At 37.3% G+C, this 27674-nt stretch overlaps 1 protein-coding gene across 6 annotated transcripts in view; it reads left to right on the top strand.

The window, feature by feature from the left end:
- The window catches only part of PLCB4 (phospholipase C beta 4), a 202798-nt gene that overhangs the window by 123417 nt on the left and 51707 nt on the right, over window positions 1-27674 (top strand). For 5 of the 6 annotated variants that reach the window (XM_032184308.1, XM_032184306.1, XM_032184311.1 and 2 more), the window contains 13 exons: window positions 3059-3138; window positions 3679-3732; window positions 8932-9013; window positions 10135-10235; window positions 10858-10915; window positions 15587-15695; window positions 16653-16863; window positions 17467-17560; window positions 18202-18281; window positions 18734-18818; window positions 21287-21377; window positions 22285-22380; window positions 23898-23998. In XM_032184308.1, coding sequence (XP_032040199.1) covers window positions 3059-3138; window positions 3679-3732; window positions 8932-9013; window positions 10135-10235; window positions 10858-10915; window positions 15587-15695; window positions 16653-16863; window positions 17467-17560; window positions 18202-18281; window positions 18734-18818; window positions 21287-21377; window positions 22285-22380; window positions 23898-23998 — 1242 coding nt within the window. Of the gene's footprint in view, window positions 1-3058; window positions 3139-3678; window positions 3733-8931; window positions 9014-10134; window positions 10236-10857; window positions 10916-15586; window positions 15696-16652; window positions 16864-17466; window positions 17561-18201; window positions 18282-18733; window positions 18819-21286; window positions 21378-22284; window positions 22381-23897; window positions 23999-25673; window positions 25710-27674 lie in introns of all 6 variants that reach the window. The other variant, XM_032184312.1, reaches the window with a different exon arrangement.

Raw genomic sequence — 27674 nt, forward strand, 5'->3', positions numbered from 1 at the left:
GAGGAAGATCTGATGAAACACTCCAGAAATTACTTTAGTCCCAAACCGAAGCCCAGGCAGCAAGATGCTACATTCTTCTGCAGCTGTGTGATGTGGCACGGATAAAAAAGTGAGCTCCCATATCCTGCCCAGGGGACATCGTGCCAATGTAAAGACGATTCCTAGATGGGCAGAGACTTTAAGGTTGATCCCTTGCTTGGTGCCAACAGAGATGTGATGCTTTTGTATTTTATCAGCATTTGGCTGCAGTTCTGGGCTCTTTCAGTGAACATGAACCGAGTTCCTGATTTTGCATCTCTGTCAGGAAAGGGCCTTATCACTAAATAAAGATTAGGGAGTCCCTCTAAAGTGGGAATCATCAGGATACTTTCTGCAAAGAAATTGCTTACTAAGTGCTTAGTGATTTTTCACTGTATCTACTTTTTTCTAGCAGGTTGTTTTTTTTTACTTTTTTTTTTTTTTTGGCAGCCGTTCCTGATATATAGAAGTAACTTTGGAAATGAATGCTGGGTAACCTTACTGCTAAATGTTAAATTTTCTCATATCTGTAGTTGCAGACTGTTGCCTTCAAATCAAAATGGATCTGTGTGTGTTTATTTCTCGTTGAAATGGTGTCATTGGTAGAACTGCACTGATGATAGAAATAAATGCCTTTTTTTTTTTTATTTTAAAGACGATCTTATTCATAACATGCATTTTGCCTAACTAAATCTTGCAGGATTCTTTTATGTTTGTTTGTTTATAATGCATATACCATTTTACTTTCTGGGTCAGTGTTAAAAGATTGAGTTGCTTGTGAGGGAATAGAGAAAATAAATTTTTATATAGCTGTGACAGTGTTAATGTAGCAATAAAGTGACATTTTACTCTAATTTATCAAATTAAATAAATACAATAATTGGTAAATCAGAGTCAAGTTTTCACGGTTCCAGGGAATCTAAATGTATGTGAGACTTGTTCAGACACTTTTCCTGAAATTATTGCAAACAATCTTCCTGTATCATCTTTGGTGAGGGAACATTTGTAGGAAAAGATATGTGTTCCCTAAGTTGGTCAATGGCTTCCAATTATATTAGTTTTAATAATAATAATAAATATCTCTCTCCATGAACCTTACTTTCTTTATATCCCTAGACAGCACATCCATACTCTGACTACTAAGTCCATTTATTCATGAAGTTGGGAAACAAGAAATGGGAGAACAGACTAGTGGGCTGTTTTCAAGCCCAGGTGTGGAAGTTGCTTTAGAGGTGACACCACATCCTTATATGTCTGGGAGTTGTGAGTTGGTGGGGAGGTGGCTGCCTTTTTCCCTGGCAGGGACTTGCTAAGCCTGAAAATACAGGGTAAGTTGGGCTATTAGAGCACGATGAGGTGGCAAGGGCAGGGCAAATGTTACAGGGAAAGAGAGAAAAAGAGCAGTGCTCAGAAAGAAGAGTAACTGATGGAGTGTCCGCTTGCATTACCTCACTGCCTGCTTGTCTGCTGGACTGTCTGCTTGCTTGTGTGATGAATGTATGTGGTATCTTGTGTATTTCAAATGTGATAATAAAATCAAAGCATAACAACACACCTGAGAAGCCCCACATACTATGCCTTTCTCTTAAATCAGACTTTTATTTTCAGATGATTCTCAGATACACACTTTATCTAGTTGTATGTATATTTTTATGCGTTACTTCCTAAAAAAGAATAACTTAATAAGGAATATATAAGTATTAACAAATGTCTTATTTTGGAAAAATCATCCACTTACTCAGATCTATAAGGTTCAATTAAGGGAGTCTGACAACAATTTGTTGTTTAAAAGGAAGTTTGTGATGGGCTTGTAATGTGTCACAGGTACAAGGGTCTGCTTGAGTATGTTTATTTGTTGAGTGGACATCTTAAACCTTTTTGTGCATTATTTTAACTAATGGGATTTAAATATATGCAATTCACAATATGTCCAGAGACACTAGTATTCGTCCTATATAAATGCTGTTTACTTTTTTTTTAACCTGATTTGCAGACGTACACCACTCATTCATGAAAATAAAATATATTAATCCGCATCTATTTTTAAGTGTCAAATTCTGGATCCTGCCCAAGTCAGTTCAAGCAGCACGCACAGAATTTGGCTGGAAGCAAGAAGCTTTATTCATAAGGTTGATGTTAAGCAGTGGACTGAATCCCATCTCAGTTCCACCAGTGTAATTTATCTGTTGAGTAATCCTAGCATTACAATGGCATAATTGAGATCAAACTTGGCCTGTAATGCTATCATTTTTTCTCTTCCTATAGCTTCATCCTGCCAGGATTCTCAGTGAAATCAATGAGAGTTCATGTTAAGGTCTAATCCTTAAGCTTCTGCTATATAGCACTACCAAGTCTAGGTACAAGCTATAGTGGAAAAAAAGATCCGTAAAAAGGAATTACATAAGTGATGTAATGCTGCTGTTGGCTAAAAGTCATCTCAATGATTACTGGAATGTTTGCTTTTTAAGGAAGGAAGCCAGGAAGAAAACAGGACTGAATATGTAACAGGGTGTTAGGTGAGGTCAGCATCAGAGAGCAACTGTTGTACATCCCTGCGGTCTGCTCTAGTTTATTAATATTTTGTTTCATTCCTTTTTTCTAACACTGGACCAATTACATATGTCATCACATATTGTATAATGTTTCTTAGTAATAGCTAACAAGGCCAGCAACGACTGAAAGGGAGGCATATATTTATATGGGCTATAACTAGAAAGCTTAATAAATCAATCAGTGGACTGCTTTCCTTTGCTGGCAGTAAACTGTTTTAATAGCACCACAGATGCTGCATGTGGTACTTAGAAGAATAGAAAGCACAATCGCTTTGTTTAGTGAAGGATAACATATCAATGGGTAAAATGCAGCTGGAATTTTTTGTGGTGTTGTAGGCTGTGAAGTGGGTGGGTTCTTTTCCTTAACTCAGAATATTAACATTATCCATAGCTGCAAGGAAGAAAAGCCTTCTGTCAAGACAAACTTTCCAATTTCTTCCATCTACAGTTTTCCTAATTTGGTGCTTCTGTATTTTCATGTTTTTCAGCAATGGGTAGAAGGACTTGGATCCATCATACATAACTTTAGAGCTAACAATGTCAGTCCAATGACATGTCTCAAGAAACAGTAAGTTACCTTCTTTCCTCCCTTTTTCTCCTTTTTTTCTAGCCTTATAATGTCATTCTTACATTTCTTTTAAATTTATTTAAAAAAAAAAAATACAGTGTAATAAACTGAATGGTGTTAAACTAGTTTAAGATTTATCCTTCATTGTGATCAGAAAAGGTCTCAAGTCTATATTTGGCACCTGCCCAAGAGAAATTATAAGAGAATTTATAACCGTTCATTTGATTTGTTGATGTTGTATGTTTTAATTATTGTCTGGATTGTTCTTTTGATGATGTATATGGAAACAGAATCCCATGAGTCTGTCTTCTTTTCAAACTCCTGTTAACTGATACGCTGATTCTTTTTGGCTGCTTTTTGCCTTTACAATTAAAGAACTGCTCTGCCTCAAACACTAAAAGACTACAGAGAAATATTTTGTATTACTAAACAATCATCTCTTTATACTCGTTTCAGAAGGATGTCAGTAACCTAAAGCTTAATATAAGTATCCTAATTTTAACAAATAGTATTTTTAAAATATTTGTTTCTCTATTTCAGTTGGATGAAGCTGGCCTTTCTAACAAATACAAATGGGAAAATTCCAGTTCGGAGGTAAGCGCAATTGGGCATTCAAGTTTTTATCAAGTATTGGTTATATAATGTTAATAAAAATTCTGTGGCTTAGTAACTAAGTACAATATCAACTTTATCACTGTCTAACACATGTATAAGAACAAGCATGGAACTAGATATACTGAGCTGAGTTCCATGCCTCCTTGGAAACTGGGGAGGACTTCTTATCAGCCTAATGATTTTTCTCTTAGTCCATTTTAAAGATATGAGTGCTTGTCATTGTTTTCAGTCACAAAGAGCTAAAAGCATCAGCTTTCTCAGCTTACAACTCTTCAAACTCTGGGAAGGGTTTTTCATAAACTACTTACCAAAAGAGCTATATAAAAATGCAGGCCAGTTAAGTAGGGGACAAAGAGGTACATTGTAAAATATAGTTCCTCGTAAAAGAGAGAGATACAGCTCTGCCAAAATTATTCCTGCTTTTATAGGAATCCCCAGGATAACATTTGGTTTTCTCCACGTGATAAATGAATCATTTGGTTAGTTGTCAGTGACTGAAAAGCTAGAACAGTGTATTTTCTGTACAGCTATTAACTATTTCAGGTTACTGATTTTCAGTCTACTCTGGCTAGGCAAATAATTCTCCCTGTCCTGCTCTAGATGTTCTTGCCAATACATTGAGCTTCTTTCCTTCTCATCCAGTACATGAAACCCCACTTTTGGAGCATGCTGTTTTTTCATGAGGAGGAACACACAGAAAAGAACAATAAAAAGGACTTTGTAAAATAAACCTTACAGATTTTTTTTTTCCATGCAAGAAAGAGAGGATTATACATCTTCAGAATCTGCAAAAAGATAAAGGGCCTGCTATGCTGTCCTCCAGGTTTCATGATTCAGGTAACACTTTGACAATGTTAAGGCTGCTTCAGTGTATTAATTTTTCAGCTTTCACATTGTCAAGCTCCTGCTTATTCCTGAAACTTGAACTGAACTGCCATGAGGCATCACCTGTGCAGAGGTCCCATGAGTAATATAATCTGAAAGATAAAGATGTGGGAACAGTACTAGAGGAGCAAATTCATTTTTAAGACGCCAGAGCTTTATGTCTGTGTTTGAACACAGAGCTTTATACCTCAGTATTGAATGAATAGCGTGCTAGCTTGTCTGAAACTGTTTCCACCTTGAAATATTTTACCTTGCATTTAGGGAGGCACAATTTCTCTCTGCTGTGCTATAGCAGACTAATTTACTTATGTAGACAAGGCCGCATATTGCTGAAGAGAGTCCAGTCCACTGGCTTGTTAATTCCAGTGAATTAAATCATCCTGTCAGACTTAGAGTTTGGATTGTGGAAGACTTAAATGGTCTCTTAAAGTTGAATAGTTTTTCTTAGAAGTGTTTCCAGTTCCAAGAGTGCCAGGTTGACACAAATTGGTCTCTAGAAGCTTAATTTCTTGCAAAAGTGATTTGCAGTATAAATTTGTAAAGAATCTACTATTCCATGCTGTGCTGAGGGAACCTGAATCTTTACATCTTCAAGGAATTCATTACGTTGTTGTGGGTAAAATGTGGCAACCTTTTGGTGCTTATCCAGTAAGTACTGTTTCACAGGCTGAAAGGAATAGGAGAGATGTCAGCAAGAGGCAAGAGGAATGGCAATGCAGGGCAAAAATCAGACTGTTCTGTAGACCTGTCTTGGAAAAAAGGTTGAACCAGAGCACTGTCCTCCCCTCCGCAACAGAGCCCTGATGGAGGACAGTGAAATCATGAAAGTGGCCTGATCCAGCAACACCTGCTTATTATGAAGTGAGACACAGGCACACAGATCTCTCATCACTGGGTAACCTCTCCTCCACCCACAAGCACTTAGTGCAAAGGGAGAGTATGGGGGAGAAGACAAGGAATAGGAGGAGCTAGATGCATGAGAAGGGTACGTGGGTGAGATAGGAAGGCAAGCCAAGAAGCACCAGGAAATTTGGGCAGGATGCTTCTGCTATGCACTGAATTTCATGTTGTTTACCCAAGTCTCCACCCAAGTAAATCTTCCTACTGATTTAAACTTCTGATGCTTCACATTCAACAAACCTCCAGATTGCTGTGGTCAGTCCCTCCCACATTACTTCCTTGTTTTAAAATTCAGTGTCTTCTAGTCGGCTGTGCTCTGTCAAACATCCACCTCCTCCTGCTGCTCAGGGACCCCTATAGCAGTGACTGTAGCTCTGGGGATACAGATAGGAATGTTATCCTCTCAGAAGAATACCTAGCAAGTCTGTTAAGCTATGGGAATGTGTATTGCAAGATCCCCTTTAGTTCACTTTTACACAGAAATGAAGTAAAATCCCAAGGAAAAAATCTCACCTGGGAAGTCAGAGCTCTGCATTTCTTTCTAGGTTTAATACAGATTGTTGCAGCCAACACATGGGCATAGAAAACGGCAAAGCTTGAGAAGGTGAAAATCCTTAGGCAGTCAGTGGTAAATGGTGCAAATATTCCTGAATCCTTGTTAGTAATGTTAGGGTTGTAAGGTCATGGAGATTCTTCTCAACTGCTATTGGATTTGAGACAGAAGAAATACTAGCAGTTAGTAGTGCAAAAGCCTTAGGAGAACACTGGTTAAAATATTTTGTATTTTCAGATTTTCAAACTACTATAAATGATAACTGAGAAGGTCAGTGCTTGTTAACATAAAAAAATACTCTATTTCTGCAGCTTTCTATTGGCAGAAAACGTGTTTTCTGTATGTGCAAGTTGTGCCTGTTCAGATAGAGTCTGCTTGGAAATGAATTTAGGTCAACCTATGATCATCCATTGGTATGACTACATTTAAAAGAGTTTGAGCTAATTTAGCATCTAACTGTGAAGATTAAAGAAAAAAAAAAAAGGCACAAAGACTAAATTTGTCTCATACTGGTTTAATTAAGTTAATCTGAAATTACACATTTTAGTAAATAAGCTTTGTATCAATTACTCCAGAGTGCCTGGAAGAAATGTCTGCTCCTACAGTCAGATGATGGTTGGAAATTGTAGTTTTAGATAATTTTTTTGTACAGTGTACACAGTGGTACTTCCAGTTCTAGCCAAACTGATAAATTCAGTGTAGCCAGAATAAATGATATTTTGAACAGTCTGTGTGTTGACTTGATATTTGAAGTAATGATTTGAAAGTGATAAATATTTTGAAGCAACCAAGTTATTGAGTCCATCAAAAGGCAAGATAGACTGATAGCCCTCAGTCCTAGATTTGAAGTATTTTAAAAAATGAAAGAGCACATTGATACATTGCCCCCACCCTCACAAAAAAAAAAAAAAAAAAAAAAAAAGTTAAGAAAGAAAAAAAAATCCACCATAGAACATGAGGAGTTAACACCTGTAGGTATCTATCAACCAGCAACTTGCTTGTGTCAGAAATAATCCAATTTTTTTCCAAGGTATACAACAAGATGATTGTAAATATGCTAGGATGAAGTCTCTTCAGATATAATAAAAAAGTTTTATTTACAGTACCCTTAGCAAAATGAAAGTATACTTTTAAACTCTTTTTTAATTCATGTACTTGTTTCTAGACTGCTGCTCTCATTACAAATTATTGCTATATTTACTGTTATCTTTAGTGAAGTAGATAGTTTGATATCAAAAAGAAGCTCTTTGCAGCCATGGGATCTTGGCTCTCTGTTTCTGAGTAATTACTTATGCCAATATTATACATTTGGCATTATATTTATTATTGGGGCCTAATTCATTAGAACAGGCATATAATTTTTACAGGGCTGGAGATAGATTATAAATTATAGACTTGATGTTATTCAGTGTCATAGCATTAGGAGAAAATAGCTGTTTGATATGTATTTTTTATTTTTTTTTTTAAGAAACAGGTGCCTAAAATTAAGCTCATTCTATAATTCAGTGAAAACATCACAGTACTTAGCTTTGGAAGTCAAATAACTTAATTATGTACCTAAATAGAGACATAGAAACCTGTTGTAAGAACCCATTAAAAAATAGCCAAGATAGGTTAAAATGCTATTTTATCACTTGGATCTTTGGCTTCCTGATCTTCATTTTATTAGTATGAAAATATTTACATAGGAGTCTTAGAGTGTTTTGGAGAGTAGAACAACTGTGAATTGCTATGGCAACAAATAACAGCAACTGTTGATTTCACATCTTTCACCTTGTGAAATTATTTAGTATGCATGAGACTAACAAAAAGACTCCGCAAATGATTGTCTCAGCTGATGATAACAAGCAACTTATTCTCATGAGGCAGCTATAGGGTATTTCCCACAATACAGGTTTTCTTAGTGTTAGCAATAGATACTGGATACAGACCTCAGTTTTCCCCTCCAGACTGAGACATCAAAATCAAGGAGTTCTGGGATGCATCTTTTTAGCTTAGACCCTGGAAAGGAGGACAGTGTCAAATTTGGATCTACTTTTCCAGAGTTAGAGGCTATTCAAACTTGTCTCAAATGGAAACAGAAATAGACCGAATGTTTTCACATTAAGCATGCCAAATAGCTAAGCTTTAAATGGAATTATTGTTTTGTGGAAGGAAATGGATGTTAATCAGTTTGGTGGAAACCTACTTAAATGCATAATACATCTAGAACAGGGGCATTCATAATGCCTGCAAGGCAAGGGAACATTCAAAGGGAGGAGTGAACACTGCAGCTGGTGAAGGAGCAGGGAATAAGATCTGACATGCATCTGGGAGTCCCTGGCTAGCAAAGACTGCTAGAAAAGGAAAGAGGAAGGAACCTGCCATTGGGAATGGTTCAGACCTACCTTAAGGGTGATGTGGGAGGCATAGGTTAATGCTTGGAAAGGAAGAAAAGTCACCACAAGCAGGAAAGCCTGGAGCCACAAGTCTTCTCACTTGTTGAATCTGTTACTTTTTAAACACAGTCATTTATCTATGTGTGGAGGTGAAAAGATCCAAAAGAATAATGCTTTTCACAGCTCCATATCCCAGTATACTGAAAAAAACAGCAACTCTTCTGTTCTTTTTGCAGTTCATTATTTTGATGTTTTCTAATGGATAGCTTGCAGGCAGAACACTGCTGCTATGTGAAACATGGAGCATTTTTTTTTTCAGCTGCACTATTACTTGGAAGATGCTTATATTCATCAGTTGAAGTTGGAAGAAAACGTTGGCAGTAAAAAGCAAGAGAGAGAAAACTGAATGTTTAAAATGTTACTAACATTTTTCCTTCTTTTTCCCCCACTCTTTTGTTTTAGTATTACCAGAACCTTCGCATCAGGTAAAACAGAAAAAGTCATCTTTCAGGCACTTAAGGAATTAGGTCTTCCCAGTGGAAAGGTATCTTGCAGTTTTGAATAATTTCTTTGTACATTAATAAACTGATGAATCGTTCATATTTATATCTGTGATCAAAGTCGTATGCATCATGCAAAAACTTGCCTATTGTTCACGAGTAGCTTATTCAACACTGTAGGTTGTTTACTAAAATTAAAATGTAATCAAATCTTTGAAATAGCCTTAAACATCTTAAATGAGGTTTTCTCTTCTTTTCTGTAATAACTGCCTTGCCCCATGAGTGCAGAACGTTGCTGCATGCTGCCCTCTCAATTGTGTTTCTTGGATTCCTCCTGCTCTTTGCTCCCCTCCTTTGCTCCTGAAGAACTGCTCTCCAGCTCTGTCCTGCTTGCAGCTGGAGCCCCTGTCAGCAGCCCCAGAGGGGTGACAACTGGCTACAGTCATGGTTGGTTTCTTCACCTTTGCTCTCTGCCAAGTCTCCCTTTTTTAATTTTGGAGACTCCAGCCCATAATTTTTGGCTTGGCACCTGCCAAGCCTGGTGGGAGGCAGCCTGCAGGCTCAGCAGGTCGCTGTCTCCAGCCAGCGAGGGGGAGCGTTGAAAACTGTGGGTGTCCAGCAGTTGTGGTGCTTGACACCAAGGGTGATTTTCTTTTTTTGCTCACAGCTGCAGTTCTCATCTTGTTCAGCCAAAGAAGGGCATGATACAGAATGTGTTAGCTGTGCATTCCCGCTCATAGAAATTTTATGCAACCCTGTGTGAGAGCTGGTTTGCTATTTAAAACCACTGTACCAAACCTGAGACATTTTCTTGAAGTGCCTTGGCTTCAGCATAAGTATCTTAAAGTTCATACACTATTTTGTTGTTTTGTGTTGTTTTTTTTTTTTTAAGCTTCATTAGAAAAAATAAACACTGAGTTCCAGTTCTGTGTATGTAGAATTGATGTTGCTGTGAGGTCAGAATATATGAACATCTGACAGATCTGTGATAAAGATGAGTTGAGAACTGGAAAAAATACAAAATAAACTAGGTAAAGTAAACGTATAATGGGTAAAGAGCTAAAACAGTATTTGATTGCTTTTTGTGAGGTAAGATAATACTCTTAGGAATAGAGCATATAAGCAGTCTTTTGCTGAATAAATGTGCCTTTGCATTTTGTTGCAGAATGATGAAATTGAGCCTGCAGCATTTACTTATGACAAATTTTATGAGCTCACCCAAAAGATATGTCCCAGAACTGACATAGAGGACCTCTTTAAGAAGATGTAAGTTCAAATATAATATAATCTTCCTTTAAACTAATTTTACTGTAATTTTAGTCCATATCTAATAGTGACAGAATGCTGTAAAGATTAACCTTGAATCCTAGTATCATCAGCAATATGTTAAGACAAACCTTAAGTCTGTTTTTCCCCTTCCTTCCCTCTTAGATTGTTAATGTAAAAGTTCACTCTGTATTTAGAGCAACTTTTACATGAGTTAGAAGAAGCACCTGGAACTTTTTTTTTTTTTTTTTTTTTTTGCATTGGCTTTACTAACTACTTTAATTTTAACTTGCTCCTTTAGGTGATTAACACAGTACGTGAACTAACTAAATTAAGTAAGGAATTTGATATTTTAAAAGTTTCTTCCTTCTATTTATTCTCAGCTGGGGGACTTACATGTTGTTTTATGAAGTAATGTATGTTAAATTATAGCAAGTAAAGGAGAAATATTGTGTCAAGCATAGACTGTTTCTTTTCTGTGACTGCTCATTTTGAGATTATAAAGTTATTTTAGGTAGAAAAGTGGAAGGTTTTAGAAGTATTGACAATGTCAACATGTAAATCATACCTACTTGTAGCATCATATATGAAAACTTACATTCTCTAATAAATTTCTTTTCAGCAATGGAGACAAAACTGATTATTTAACGGTAGACCAATTAGTGAGCTTTCTAAATGAAGTAAGCTTTTTCATACATTAACTACCATACAAGTCTGTCTGCAGTGGCTTGCTTCTTCCAGTCTATCCATTGCATGTATCATGCCATTATTTGCTATGCTTCTGATCTGCTGATCTTTCCATTATGGTAACATCCAGGTGCAAAAATCAGCTCCAACCTTATATGTTCTTGTGCTTTCTACATGTTGGCTTTTGCAGATTGCATCTGTTGATTATTTGCTTGTTGTCTTGTGTTGTGTATGTTTAATACATTTTATACTGTTATATTCGATGCATTTTTATTAAAAATACACCCAGTATTTTATTAGAAGCAATTATTTTTACCTAAAGGCCACAGATACATTTATCTGCTTATCCCTTTGAATAATAGAAGAAATGAAGTAGGCTTTTAAAAACATTGGCTTGATTCTACAGTACAGTATATTTCTATCTATTACAAATCTAAGAGCTAAGAGGGTATTTTAAGGGTTTGTATATGATTTTTAAAATAGTATGTGTGCAGCATAAAAGAAAATATTTTTATTGCTGTATTTCCAGAATACAATTGTTGGCAAGAGTATTTAGTATTTCTTAAAAACATCATGAGTGTGTGAATAAACACTGTGAGGGGTTTCTTTTTTTTCTCTTTTTTTTTTTTTCTATTCCTAAAGCACAGTTAGTTGTGGAAGGCTGACTCTATCAGAATTGCAACAGCAAACACACAATGTAGATTTAACAAGAACATACACATGGAAAATAAGTACATTCCACCTGGGTTTGTACCAACAGATTCTTGTCATCTAGAACATGGGCAGCTGCTTTACTTCTCTGCATGATACTTGATCTTTTAGGGACCAAAAGCCTTACCAAAACTCTTTCCTTCTAACATTATTTTACTATTTACAAATCCATTTTTATTTATATCAGAAATGTATATGTTTCTGATACTGCTATATTAAGGTTCAAGCAGTAAGTTCCCCCATAGAAAAATCAAATAGATCATATTCAGAATTTGTAGATCATATTCAGAGTAAAATTTTCTTTTTCATTTGGGAATGCGCTCATTCTTCATCGAACCAAATCACATATAAAAAGGAGTATTGAAAAAGAAGAGCATCTCCCCTGTGAGGGGAGGCTGACAGACCTGGGTCTGTTCAGCCTTCAGAAAAGAAGACCGAGAGGGGATCTTATCAATGTTTATAAAGACCTGAAGTGTGGGAGACAAAGCAATATGGCCAACCTCTATTCAGTGGTTTTTGGGGATAGGACAAGGGGCAATGGCCACAAAACGGAGCACAGAAAGTTCTGCACCAATATGTAAAAGAACTTCTTCATGGTGAGGGCAGCCCAGGGAGATTTTGGAGTCTCCTTCTCTGGAGATATTCAAGACCCATCTGGATGCCTACATGTGCAATTTGCTCTAGGGAACCTGCTTTGGCAGGGGGGTTGAACCAATAATCTCTGGAGATCCCTTCCAACCCCTACAATTCTGTGATTCTGTGATTAGTATTTCATGACTAATGGTTGTTTCCCTTTAGTTGGAGACTAGAGCTGGGAAAAAAAAAATGTAGAAAAGTTTTATAGAGTGGCACATTTAGTCTGATGACTTGAAACCAATGCCTTTGGCTTAGTGCTTAAGGTATTTTGGTCTCCAAATATATTTGGAGTTTAAAATTTTGGTCATGATTTGAAATGCACTAAATAAACTAAGTTCTCCCACCTGATGTGATCATTTCTGTCCCCTTTACAGCAGGCCAATACTGCAATTAGTAGTGATGTTTAATGCTGGAAAATACAAGATTATTTAGGAGAAGGGAATTGCTTGGCAGGGCAATTATTCATGAAAGTCTTTAGCCTAAATTAATTTGAATTCCATAACCTCCAGGGCAGGCCACAAAAACTGTAAGCATTACAACTTTTTAAGAGAGCATGATGGTATGTTACTGGGTATAAGTGGAGGGTGAGCATCTGTCCAGTCAAAATGCTGTCTCTATTTGCCTTTTAAATGCTTCTGGCTGACAGCTGATTTAGTTGTGTATCAGTATTAAAACTTCTGGGAAGATTTTAGAAAGTTATTTTTTAGATTCTTTTTTGTTTGTTTTTGTTATTAAGTCCAATTTAGAAAAAAAAGAAAATGTAGTAGAAAAACAACTGAGGTCACTACTATTGAGATTTGCTCCTGCCATTCACTTGCAGCAATAAATTATAAGCCAAGTAAATGTCAAAGTGGAAATTCAGTAGTCTGACCAGGATTCAGCCATTCTCCTGGGAAGGAGGTATGAGGAGATCCTTTTCTTTCCCTTTCTTCCCCACTGCCCCCCTCTCTTTCCCACTGTCTTCTTCCCTTTCTTCTTCCTTTCCTCCCTCCCTTCCACTCTCTTGCTTGCTCTTCCTCTCTCCTTCGCATTCATTTACTCTCTCTTTCTGTCTCCCTCTGTTTTTCTAATCTCCACATAAGGATGCCATTCTTTTCCCACTGCACAGGACAAATTCAAGAAGTAAAATTATTGTGGGCCCGAAAGCTGCTTTGCATCTCAGTTTATATCTGCTCAGAGTAGAGTGGAGGCCAGGTTGAGGAGGCTAAATGGTCTTTCTCTCTTTCCAGAACTATACAGGATTTTTTTTTTCTCCCCATTCTTTTAGATAGTTCACTTTCATGTGGTTAAGAATGTCTAGGGTAAGGGTTTTCTACTTCATATGGTAACTAGACCAAGCAAAGGCAACTCTGGACATATGCAATTAGTCCAGGGACATGCTGTCTTTCTAGATGAAACTTCACACTTTTAGTTCTAGTCAGCTTTTATGTTACAGCTTTCCTTTGCCAGCAAGCCCAGTAATGCAGAATATTTCTCCAAGATACACTAGTAAGCATTCTTCCATTTTTTTAAATAACATGTCATCAGTTGTCAGATCTGCTTTGGTTTTTAAACTAAGTAAGCATGGAGACATGATTTTATTAATGGGGAAAAAAGTTGATAATGAGCGATGGTCATTGCTACAAGAAGAATGTTTTGCTCGTAGAAGAATGTTTTGCTCTTTTGCTCCTTACAATAATTCTGGAGAATCTTATTCTAGAGGAGGCTTTTTTTCTTTACCCCATTTATTTTATTCCGTATGCTTGTGATTAACTGTAGAAGAATGGGTAAGAGTACTCTTCTTGAGTAAGAACCTTTCTTACTACTTCTTAAATTTTTTGAAGTAGTGAAATGTCTTTCATGATATAAAGCTTGTCATTTGTCATATTAGACTGTGCTGTTGCATGCCAGTGTTGTATTGCTGCTCTGTGCTGCTTAGCAAGTTATGTCCTGCATCCAGCTGCTCTCATTTCATATTTCACCTGAGTTTTACTTAGATATCCAGACAGCCAATCTGTAGTGAATGAAAATGCTATAATTTAGATGCTGCATACTGTCAGTAGCTTTACTTTAAAGATCCCTCTTTAACTGCATGATTAAATTGGCATTGGTTGTAATTTCTTGTAATCAATAAAGCACATTCATCAGTGTATTGATTGTAAGAAAAGAGATCAAGTGCTTATTTTTCATTGGAAACTACTTTTCTTCCTGAAAAACTGTCAAAAATATATATATACATAAGGAATTACATCAAATGCTGATAATGCTGTGCCAAGCCATGTGAACACCATTCTGTCCACTCCAAATTATTGATCACTGATATGGGGGTGGCCTGTTACATTTCTGAATTCTGCTTAAACTGCAGCTTGAAAACTGCATTTACCGGGGTAAAAGAGTGTTGTCATGGTCATATTTATTTCTTTACGTTTTATTGCATCTGCTTACATGCCACTACTCCGTTCAATTCTGTTTTTAATTTTCTTTTAATGGAGAATCAGGCACACAGTGTGCAGCTCTAATCCAGCATGGAGAAAAGCAAATGTTATATAGCACAACTGTGAGCAAAACCAAACTAAACCAAAAACTCCCTGAATTTTAATGTATTAGAAATCACTGCTAAATTGCATCTAGAATACATAGAAATGCTAAATGTTATGAAATCTTAATATGATAAATTACTGTGAATTGAGGATACTATAAAGTTCTTCTAAATTTTATATATTTCTTCTAAGAATTTAAGTGTTTTGTTTTGGTTTTTTTTGCATAGTGCACAGTGTTTCTTTGATTCACAAATAATCATCATCAGTTTCATATTTCTAAATTCAGGTTTCAAATTATGTATATATAGCATAGTTTTATTTTACTTTCAATTTTTACTTCAGCTATAGATATTGCTGAAGACATGCATTTTAGCAGAGGTGATTACTATGCCATCAGTCAAGTCTGTCAGTTTACATTATCTACAAAAAAGATTGGAAGGAAGAAGAGAGATTTTATAAAGATGAGTTTTGCTATTTATTGTCAACATTTCATTGGCACATACACCACGTGCAGTCATTATTTTAATGAACAAACAACAGTTAGACCAGTGATACAGTTATAGTGGATTTATTTGGAAATATTTATAATAAAGCTGCCTAAGTTTCTTATGGAAGATAAGGTTTGTTTTCTGTCTAAAGCTAAAGTTGCTGTTGGATAGTCTGAAAGTTTTAGGGCTTTTTTTTTTTTTTTTTTTTAAATGTCCACTTCTTTCTTTCTCATCTGCAGTAACGAAATGCTCTTGGATGGTAGCCATGCACTATATTGTTTTGCTGAATTCTGTTGTTTTCTAACCTTAGCATCAACGAGATCCTCGGCTCAATGAAATTTTATTTCCCTTTTATGACACAAAAAGAGCAATGCAGATAATTGAGACATATGAGCCAGATGAAGACTTGAAGAGTAAAGGTAAATGTGGGAGGAAGTTCAGGATTTGCCATTTTTTAGGCATTTGGGGAATTTGTTCTGAAGCCTGCAAACTTTTTAAAGGGAGATTACGGTCCTTGTGGTCAGGGGGCAAGCACTTGCAGGGCTAACCACTGAAGTAGACTGGGAAACCGATTTGCTGAAAAATATCTCCCCCTCAAAATCAGCGATTTTTCAGAAGGATTAACCTGATCCAGGTTACATTGTGGCCACACAGACAGCCTGGTAGAAACCGGGAGAGGTTAGCTTGACATTGGGATTTAGTAAATGGGGAACAACATGGCGACTCCTAGAAAAAATTGAGCACTTGCTGTGTATGAAATAGAAATATTAGTATTAATTACCTGATTCTAATTCTGACTTTCTTTTTTTTAATTCACTGTTCTTTGAGTACTCCTGATACCAGTGAGTTTTACAAGTTTTTCAAAGTAAAAAGTATGTACTATAGAAGTTGCCATCTGTTTAGGATGGAGCATATAAAATCATGTTTTATGAAGGTGGGACTTAATCTAGAACAGGAAAGTATTGTTCACTAATTTGCAAGGAAGAGGATTTTGGAAGCACAAAGCTATAGCAGGGGACTGATGTTGGTTTATTCTTCTAGCCAAGAACTGAATCATGGCTAATTATTTAGAGTCTTTCTTTGACTTTTATTTCCAAGAAGTCTTAAATACATTTGGGAAACCTTAAAAAAATTAACTACTATCAGAATTCTTTCTTGTACATCTGGTTTTATTATCTGGGGACACAGTGTCAAATTTTGCATCAGGGACACAGTTTCTGGTCAGCTTGGAGCACTGGAAGAAGAGGAGTGTTTGCTTGCAGAAATCTTTAGAGACATACCTTTTTTTGCTAGGGTTCATGTTCTGAAAGATAGTTTGAATCCTATGCACTATAAATTTCTAGTAGTAATTTACTATGATTTCTTCTGCCTTCTAGGTCTCATATCAAGTGATGGATTTTGCAGATACTTGATGTCAGATGAAAATGCACCAGTTTTCCTAGACCGTTTGGAATTATATCAAGAAATGGACCATCCTTTGGCTCACTATTTTATCAGTTCCTCTCACAATACATATTTAACAGGCAGGCAGTTTGGTGGCAAGTCTTCGGTGGAGATGTACAGACAAGTACTTCTGGCTGGATGCAGGTTGGAAGCAGTAGATAAGTCTTTTAATATTTGTGAATCTGATACTATAAGTCTACATAGTATACTTGGTGAAGATATAGTATATAACTGAATGCATAAATATATCACTGTCGTAAATGAAAATATACATATTTAAGACTTCCTCACAAAAAAACATTGGAAGGCAGTGGGATGTAGAAATTGGAGTTGGGTTGTAAGACAGGTAAGTTTGATATCAAAATGACAAAGACTTTCAGAGTGCTTCTTGCTTTACAATTAAGAACCCTATAAGTAAATGAGAATGTTTATGATTTCCTGCTTGATTTCTTGACCTACTAGTATGTGTCACAGTTAACTGAGTAAGATGATAAATAAAAGTGTTATAGTGCTTTTTTTTTTTTCTTCAGGTATTAATATCTTGCCCCATATATACTGTATTGAAGGTAGAATACCTGAAGTAATAAAAGCAGTCTGAAATTACACATGTACAGCTTAAAAGGAATTGTGTAATGCCCCAAACTGCTTGGTAACTTACTGCTCTGAACATCACTGCTAAGAACTTGTCCCAGGCAGCTCATCTGTACTGAAGCACTAAGAAAGGTGATATTTTTCTTGGGTCTTTAGATGTGTTGAGCTGGACTGTTGGGATGGAAAAGGTGAAGACCAAGAACCAATAATAACGCATGGAAAAGCAATGTGTACAGATATTCTTTTCAAGGTAAATGCCTGACCTCTCCATTTGGCAACCAACCCCAGTAGGACCCCTGGACAAGAATCCATGCAAGGCACCCCTCTCTTCCTCAGCATCTGCCACTGCTCTGTTTTGACAGACTGACAAATTGCATAGTATGGTTTCTTGTCCCCAGATATTAAAACTTGTTTCCTGCTCACGTTACATATCCTTGTGCTACTGTTGCCTTTCCACAAAAAATGCAGAAAGCAGGCTTGATTACTTTGCCCAATATTTTCACATTCAGTGGCTCTTTGAGCAGCAGAGTAAATATCCTCCCCCTGTCTGAGAAGTTCCTTAGCTGTAGAAACAGCCTGAAGATGCAGGAGTCATTCAGGGAACAGAAGTACTTCATGGCACGATGGAGATGGTGGTAGATTCAGGGGTAGCATTGATGGGTTGCAGGTGAAACTGCAGCTGCAGTTGGGTGCTGGTGCACAGGTTGGTTGTGGAGGGTGACCAGAGAAGAAGGAGCATACTTTTTTTTTTTTTCTAGTTCTAGTTTCACTTGGCATATTTGAAACTCATTTCTGTGTTTCTGAGGATGGGGAGGAGGACAAAAAAATCTTTTTCATTATGATTGTAATTTGATCTGTTCTAATTTTGAATCCTATTATTGCATTTTAAAGGATGTAATTCAAGCCATTAAGGAAACAGCATTTGTTACATCAGAATACCCTGTCATTCTTTCATTTGAAAATCACTGCAGGTATATAGTGACCTTTTTTATTCATTTTTTAGTACAATGGATGAGAAAAATGATAAAGCTCAAAAATGCTACTATTTGAATGTACTTGAAAAGTGTGTTGGGCTATGCAGATATGCTGGGTGTCACTTGGAAAGGAATGTACTTTAATAGTCAATTTTTAGCTAGCTTAATAATAGCAATATTTTTTATCTGTGGTAAAGCTGTGAAATATATTTGCATGTTCCATTAGTTGTGTGGGATTCAGTTAATCTACTTTCTTGGTCTTATTAAATTCATATCTGTCAGATAATAGACCTTTATTGACAGTTTAATTACAGTAATGTGTCTCAGCTGAGAGAAGTTGGGTAGTATATAATTTGGGAAGTCTAGATTACTTAGTATTATTCTGTTTTGCTGACTAATAGTGATTTCTTTTTTATATTTAAAAAATGAACCATCATCATCTTTTACAGCAAATATCAGCAGTACAAGATGTCAAAATACTGTGAAGATCTTTTTGGAGATCTCCTGTTGAAGCAGCCTCTAGAAACACATCCAGTATGTTATCTTCTGACAGCGTTCCTATTTTTTATATTATCTGTGTTTAAAAGAGACAATAAACTGGGGTCTTATCACCTATGGTTGGAGTGCTGATCACTACCAGTCCTGTGCTTTCAAAAATGACTAGTGTATTTGAGTGTCTACACTTTTTGGTACAAACATCCTTATCTGATTGTTCAATCTCTTCTGTACAGGGCTCTGGCAAGCAGCCTGGGGAAATCCATCCCCTTGATGTGTGACGCAATATCAGCTCCTATATAAAATACACCGCATACATTGTATTTCCAGGTCATACATAACTCTGCAACTTGCCAGTCACTGTTGAAAAACAATTAATTTTAAATTGCATGGTCTCAGTTGAGGAAACCTCCCATTTCAGCTGCACTTTGCATGCTTTATGCTCTGTATCAGGCCCTGCAGCCTAGGTGGCCCCCACTACTGCATTAACAATTAAATTAAGCAGAGTTCCCTGCAGTCTCATTTGGACTATCAAGTGCACTGTAATCTGCATGCACTTCACTCTCCTGCGTGGCAGGAGGTAATAACAGGCACTCCTCCACAAACAGTGTTTGAGGCATTAATAGCTTGTTATCCACTGCTTGCAACTACTCCCCCAGTCCTTTGCTACTCTCCTGAGCGATGTGCTCACTGTCTGCCAGCAGCCACCCAAAACCTACAGGCATTCTTCAGTGCTGTGGGAGACCATGTCAAAGAGGATTCTGCTGTATTTGTCATCTCCTGCCAGGGGCCTCCTGGTATTATCATTTTCAGAACTGTGCTTTTCTTGGGTTTCCTTGCATGTTGCAGGGACGGCAGCTCACCAGGCTTGGTGAATATCAGGTCATTGCCATGAAAGGCGCATCCGAGAGAACTAAGCCTGTAATGTTGCCTGCTAATGTATGTAGCACCTTGCCACGTTCCTCACAAATGACAACCTCCAATAGCTTTCAGGCAAGCCTAAAATAAAGCTGGCCAAAGAGAACCATGCTGCTACCTCAGGGCCCAGTAATTAGTCTCAGCTGCCTGTGCTCTGTAGCACTACTGAGCCTTCTGCAGTTTGTGCCCCTTCCTTGTTGTGGGTGAATTCGGTCCCCAGCTGCTACCAAAGCAAATGCGGCAGAGATGGCCGCAGGAGCCTGAATTGTGTATGAGTGCTTGTTTTCTGGTACTTCTACAGACTGAGGAGGACAGAGTTTAGAGAGAGACAGCACTGGCTGAAGCAGATTTAGTTTTAAGGAAAATGAAATATTTGTCCAAATGGGCATGCAGCTATGCCGTGTGCCTGGGGATGCCTGGGGTTGAATGAGCTCTGCGGCACTGACATCTAGTGGAATTACAACCCAGGCACTCTCAGGAACAGTTGCATTTTGTCTTCATCCAACATGCCAAAACTCCAATGACTATGCTAGCCCTGGTAGTTATGGATATCGTTACCTTCTTGGAAGGAGGTTTGCACCCATTCTTGTGGCTGTTTTATTTTTGTTGTTGTTATTTTTTCCCTGGTTGTCAGTTGTCACCTCTGCTTCTTTTATTGGGCTTCAAGTTGTGGTGCTTTGTTCTTTTGTTTCATTGTCCACAATGCTGCTTCTGTGTAGCTCAGAGTTGGATTTAAGGATCAGAATATCAGAGTATTTCTTCTAAGAATTTTTACTAGTCCTGGCAATATTTTCTACTCCTGTATCATTTATAGTTAACTGGGAACCACAGTCCATTGTAGCAGTGACTCCCTCTATAATATCCTTAGCAAGCCTAAGGTGGAGAGTGCGTTACTTATCATATCCAAACTTGTTTCTTAGCCTCAGTGATGTGATGAGGCTTAAATCAGAGGACTTTTTTTTTTTTTTTCCCAGTAATATATTTTCTCCCTCCTGGAGTTGGTGTAAAACCTTTAGTAGTACTTCCTGTGTATGTCAGACTTGCCATTTGGCTTTCACAAATACTGAAGATGTGACCCTGTAGCCCTACTGGCAAAAATAGTCTTCACTACTTAGCTAAGGACTGGGCAGAGTTTTCCGTTCACCAGTGCCAACCCACTTTTACTCTGCATATGTGGGCAGCCTCACTTATATTATTACAGCTTGAAGGGACTGTAACAGGTGAGTTATTTAGAGATGAAATTAGAAAGGGCTAAACTCTGACTTAAACTCCATGTGAGCCACATGTAGAGAAGGAAAGTAAGAAGTCCTCTGAAGAATGGTTGGAGGTCTCTTCTGTGCCTACTGCTAGGCAGCACAGAATGGGAGACAGTATGACCAGTGCAGATGAGGATGAGCACAGGTTTCCCGTGAGATAGGGAAAAATCAGAGCAGACAACTTTAGTCAGACTACCTCCAAGGGTTGTGCCTGAGGTGGCACTGCTTGTTCACTGCCCCTTACCATTACAGTCCTAATGTCAAAATCCCCAACTGAGTTACAAAGAGGTCAAATAGATGTCATTAAAACCTTTTCTATAAATTATTTTACAGCTTGATCCAGGTAAAGCCTTACCTTCTCCTAACGACCTCAAAAGAAAGATTCTCATAAAGAATAAAAGGTTGAAACCTGAAGTAGAAAAAAGTAAGTAATCTTGTCTTAAACAGAAGTCTAGATTAATTTGCATGGACTTTGTTACTAAGGCTTCCAAATTGCTCATACATTTCTGTTAAAGAATATGAATTACATGTAAATGATACTTTGCCCTTGTGTTTCATATGACTGATAGAGCTTAGGCCTTGCTATCTGCATTCAGCAAGGGCATAGACAGACCTGGAAATGTAACCCTGGGACTTTATCAGATTGCTGTTCAAGCTAAAATATAACACAGATAGGATCTCTAGTAAATTCTGCCTACACTGGTATGTTTACATTGCTGTGTTTTTCCAGGATAAGCAAAAAATGAAATGGAATTTCAAATTGCTCTTCTTCTTGTTATTGCCAGTTCTGATATTTATCTCCTTTCAGTAATAATAATGTTGCTATCTTAGTTCCCAGTATGGCTGAAGTGATAGACCCTGGTCCTTCTCCAGTAACAGATAAGCATGCAGACCTTCTGCTGACTTCAGTGATACATGATTGTGTTCATACTGTCTTGCTGAAACGCACAAGGCAACACAACTGAAAATTCAAGTGCCTTTTCTCCATTTGCATACATCAACCACCAAAGAGATAGCTGTCTACTTATCTTTTGAAGAACTAATATGCTCACTCCAAAGGTCTTTGAAGTCTATGGAAATATTTTCTGTAACTTCAGTGAGCTTTGGATACAGCTCTTACTGACCACTTTTCATATCTAAGAACAGTATGTGTCTAATGATGTTCATGCTCTGTAAAATTTTATTGCTAACTGAAAACTCGATCTTAAAGATCCCATTAAATAAAAGTAGCTCTCATGATCAGAGAATCATTTATAATTGTTCTGATGTATTTAATTGTGTACAAACTGTTGATGTCATGAATGATTACTTTTTATTTTTCTTATGAACAGAACAGCTTGATGCTTTGAAAAAGATGATGGAGGCTGGAGAAACTGCTGCTCCTGTAAATATCCTGGAGGATGATAATGAAGAAGAAATAGAAAGTGGTGAGGATTTCATAGAGAGGGGCTCTCAAACACTGCCTATTGTAAAACAGTAGGCTGGCATCAGTAGTATGTGCATTACCCACAGAGTCACAGTCTGTGGCAGGAGCAGAAAGTGTGGGCTCAATGCAGGACCATTTATACAGACTTCCAGCCTTGCCATCTCATCTCACATAGATACTACAACTGCTCTTGGCTCTGTTATGGGCTGTGGTAGAAATGTGAGCTCAGTTAGTACTAGTGGTAATTTTTTACTTCTACTTACTGTTCAGAAATCATACTGGAGCAGAAACAAAGTCAGTTTTCACTGTACATATATGTGTTGAGGGAGGGAGGCAGTAGAGGGACTGGGAACCAGTAATCTTTGTTTCCAAAAGGGATTTTGTTACTATTTATAATGCTTGTGTCAACATCAGATTGGATTATTGCATTATCATTTATGAGGATAAAATCAAAGATAGGATTTTTCTTGCCAAACTTCAGATGCCTTCAGTTTAAACATCTAGATATGAGCCAATGATGCTGAATGTCTTTATGGCCAACAGAGAAAAAAACATTTTTAGGTTGTGATTTACCTCACCTATGTCCACCTTCTGAAGGGATAAATCATTCAGTACCTGCAAGTGTCTGTACCACTGGCCTGTGACCCTGTGACTCTGACAGCAAATGTCCCAGCTTTAGCTTATCCCTTGATCCTCTCCTTGAATTTTTCCTAGCGCAAAGCCACTGCTGTTACAGTCAGTAGAGTTCAATGCGATAGATATTCTTGGTGATCCACGGTGTCTGTCCTTACAGTTCTGGAAAAGACTGAAGTACAATGATTTTTTGGAGAGGCCTCTTAGTGTCTTTTTTCAAATGACCTAAGAGCACAGAGGAGATTCTGTTGTTTGGCAAGCTGATTTCCATTGGAATGCTTATTTCTAATAATGCTATTATTAATTATGTGCTAGACCTCAAGAGGCTCAAATAAGTATTTTCTAAAATTATTGTTTAAGTCCATCTGTGTAATGTGGTTAATGATTTTTTGTTAATAAGGGATGTTTTTAGATTCTTTGAGAATACCATATTCTTAACAGAAAATCACCCTCAAAGCAAATGGGAAGGATCCCCCATAACAGGGGCACATGAGGAGTTTGGATGCAGGCAACCTTTTTCATCTTTAGTTAGAGAACCCTGCCTTCATTTCTTGTTATTACCCCAAGCCTATATTGCTGGTGCATTTTTGTTTGTTTGTTTGTTTGTTGGTGGTGTTTTTTTGCCTTTTTTTTTAATCAATGATTCCTTCAAAAATATGCTCATAATATCCCTTATTAACCATGTCAAAACCACAGGAATCTCAGGCCTTATCTGTAATTTATTACTACTAAATCCTTGGAAATCTAATACCGTGGATTCTATTTCTATATAAAGGTATGCTGTAAGCAAACATGTGTATTCAACTATTATTTGTTTCATGTTTCACACTAAAACAGCAGTTTGCTGTGGTTTTTGCACTGATCCTTCTTTCTTTTTTTGTGCAGCTGACCAAGAAGAAGAAGCTCATCCAGAATACAAATTTGGAAGTGACCTTACTGTAGATGATTACTGTCAAAAAGAAGCTGTTGCCATCAGTGTCAAAAAGGTGGGATTGCTTTTTTCTTATATCTCTTTGAAAGCTTTCCATGGAGGTGGGTGTAAAAGACATTGTGTTTTGTGGAAGCATCACAGCACAATCAGAAGAGTCAAACACAAGATCTTCACCAGATTCCTAATGTTTCATGAGAAGACAAAATTTTGTAGATCAAAATACCCTCTGCTTGTTCGGGCAGAATACTTATTTAGGAAACAGAATGAGTATGAAGGAAAAAAATGTGTACATGAAGTTGGAGGATTTGACCAAACATACTAATTAAAGGCAGCAAGCAGTTTCTTCCCTCTGGCTCTGATATTTTACTTTGCATCTCAGTTTTAGAGCCCTAAGATGAGGTGAATATCAGCTTTCTTGCTCAATAAAGCTTTCTGGCAAGGCTGCATCCTATGTCTTTGTTTCAGGGATTCTTTATCGTTAACTCTTAGGGTAGATTGTCCCTTTCATCTGCAGCACTAAAGGCAAAATAGGAAGATCACTCTCCAGAGGGGTGGTACTGCAGTGGGGCTGTACCAGAGAGCCAGGGGGCAGACAGCATAAGAGTCCCCTTTGTTCTACTGGTGCTTGATTTAGTGCAATTTAGTTTTCAGGAACAGAATATTGCTTGACAATAATTAGATACAGACCACTGGAATTCAAAACTAAGCCTGCTCTGGTCCTGAAGACAGTATTGCTACTTGTTACAGGGAAACAAAACAAAACAAAAATTGAGTACTAAGGTATCTTATCAGATCATGCTTCTCTGTCACTCAAGTGTTTTGGCCACTTCTCACCTACCTGGCTACCTTTGGATCTTACTACAGATAGAAGTATAGGTACAGAAAATCTTTCATAGTAGATGTTGCCCTTGGCACTGTGTCTCTCTTCAGCAGTATCACAGAGACATCAGACCTGTCACCTTCTTGGTTTCTCTTCAGTTCTCCATCTTTGCTTCTTCAGTATTTTTGTGGATCTTTGCACTGAACTGTTTAACTCCTCTGTTGTAGGGCTGGTTTCACTTGCTAAATCAGCTTGTCCTTAACTACCTGAGCATTTTTCTGTTTATTACTTTTATTTTGTTTTTCAAATTAGTCACTCATCATCAATATATACCCTTTGTTAACTCCTCTGCTTCTTTGCTGATCAGTGACTTGATCCTTATTCTTTAGGAATGTATATTCAGAGCCAAGTCAACATTTATCTAAGACACTTGGTACTGGCAGTTTATAATTGAAGACAGACAGCAGAGAGGCTCACTTGTCCCATTGCAAATAACATCTTGAGATAGGCCTTTTCCAAACATGGACATCTAAAGCACATTTACAGCTTTCTTAACCCTTAAGTTTTCAGAGTCTGGGCAGCCTACATATCCAGATGATCCTGGTGTGACATTCTTTCATTCTTCTCTGAAATTTCCAGTCCCTGACATCTAGTGATAAGAACTGGGCTTAACTGTCAGGCATCCTCTCTCCTGTTCTAACTGCTAGCCAGCTGCTGACTTTCCTACCTTGTGTACCCAGATTTGAAAGAAACTTCAAATTTTTGCATATGGGACAGATGAGCCATGCAACAAAGTGGAAAAGGGTGTACTTTTTGCTAAATGCATTAACTTTTTGATTTTTTTTTCCTTACTGTGAGTGTTTCCTATTGCATTTTCCTTGGGTAATGCATATATATTTTTTCCCCTTAGGCTGTTGAAGATTCTGAGCAAGAAAACAATAAAAAGGTGACATGTAGGCTGTTACATAGTTTGTTTTATTGCTTTATATATAAAATACATATTACATGCATTCTTAGTGGTTTGCCAATTTTATGTGCAGTTTCACTTCTCCTACAGTACATTTCTGAAAGTGACTCTGCCTCCTTTCCTCCTCTTTAGTTGTATACTGGTGTTAGGTCTCAGAAAACATGGGGACAGACAGGAGTGCATGACTTGTACCTGATTAGAAGTGTCTGATCTCAGTCTCAAATGTCATGCACTGGGAAACAGCAGTTCTTTGGATGGTGTTGAGATGCATCTTCCCCATTATTTTGTTTGGTTGAGTTTTGTTTTATTTTTAATCCTTTCCCTTACCTTGACTGCACTTTGTTTTCCTTTCTCTTTTTCCTCCTTTTGCTCTCCCTTGGGACTTCAGCATTTATCTTCTCCCAAGAATCCCTTCTGTAAGACTCTTTCCACCTCCTTCCACTCTTCTCCATCCTTCTCTTCTGTCATTAAAATTGCTCCTGTTCTAACCACACTTTGTTTCAGTCTATTTTGTTTTCTAAGTGGGTTCTGATTCTTTTCTTGATGGTGGGGAGGTACAAATAACCTGGAAAGATCAACTCTCCCTTTGTTCTATCTCTCCCCTAAAAGTGTCATGTCCTGTCGTAACCATTATGTTGTCTCTGTAGTCTTTAAGAAACATCCCATCCCTAGTTCACTTCCCTAGTTCATAGTTTTAAAGTTCAAAATTATTAGCTGTGAACACTACAAAAAGCATAGCCTGTTTATTGTTAAAAATTGCAAGTCTGCAGGTAACCAAGATAAAATTAGTGGCCAGTAGATTGTCTTAGAAAATGGTCATAGAGATGGTGTGTCAGTAATTTAGTCATACAGCTGTACCCTGCAGGGTGCTATTGTTCAGCACTAATGCATAAAGTTTTGAATTCCTTTTCACTGTGATTCAGTACTTACATGTTTTTGGATCAAAATAGTAAACTATGATTAGCAGTTCTGAGCAGTCAGCAGAAGGCACATTGAAGAAGCCTGGTTTTTAGAAGCTGAGCGGTCAGTTCTTCCTGAATATTGGCCTTCCAACAATGATGAACCTGAAATGCACTAGTTTCCTTTGAAGGAATTTGGCCTTAATTTGATCTAAACTATATTACAAAATATTGATTTGCTAACAAAAAAGCCTATATTCTACTAATAAAAGCATGCATCATTTGGCATATTCGGGAAACAAATCTGTGAACCCTCAACATTTGGATTCCTGAAAAGCAGTTGGTTTGAGCCCTGGTGAGCAACACTGAAATAAGCATCAGTTTGATTTCATGGGCCTCTGGAAGTTTAATTCAGTCTAAACTGTGAATAAAACCATGTGTACCTGGACTCATTCTGGTAACTTGTCTATTCCACACAGTCCTTGTGACTAATCTTAGCATATCAGGGCGTATATTTTTTCTTGGAATTTGTTTTTTGAAACATGTCAGAACTATATAGCAGGTGCAGGTAAATGCCCATAATACTGACAAGTAGATTCACATTTACTTTTATCTTCCATTTCCCGAATAAACAAGTTGCAGTAGTTTAGGTCCTGTGGACTGCCTTCTTCCATGCTTTAATGCTGTGAAGTATTATGACGCTTACTGCTTAAGAAAGGACTTTGCAGTTATTCACTGTTATGCACTATTTGCTGATACAATAATGGAGGAGAACTTCCTGACAAGCACAGATTGCATTCTGAAAATAAAAAGCTGTGCTTTAAGAAATTTTGAAGATACTTAGTACTTTGGTGCTGAAGTTCACAGTCAGCCTACTAGATTTTTTGGTAATTGGTTCACTGGTAGGAGAACAAGCAAACAAGTTTGTGGAAAAATGCTGTGAACTGTAAACCTTGCAGAACTTGCATGAATTTACGGAGATTTTTTTTTCTTCTCCCCAGTGAAAAGAATATATTTAAAACTGATTTAGGGAAAGGAAAAAGTG

The sequence above is a fragment of the Aythya fuligula genome, chromosome 3 (genome assembly GCF_009819795.1).
Source record: "Aythya fuligula isolate bAytFul2 chromosome 3, bAytFul2.pri, whole genome shotgun sequence".
NCBI classification, from domain to species: domain Eukaryota; kingdom Metazoa; phylum Chordata; class Aves; order Anseriformes; family Anatidae; genus Aythya; species Aythya fuligula.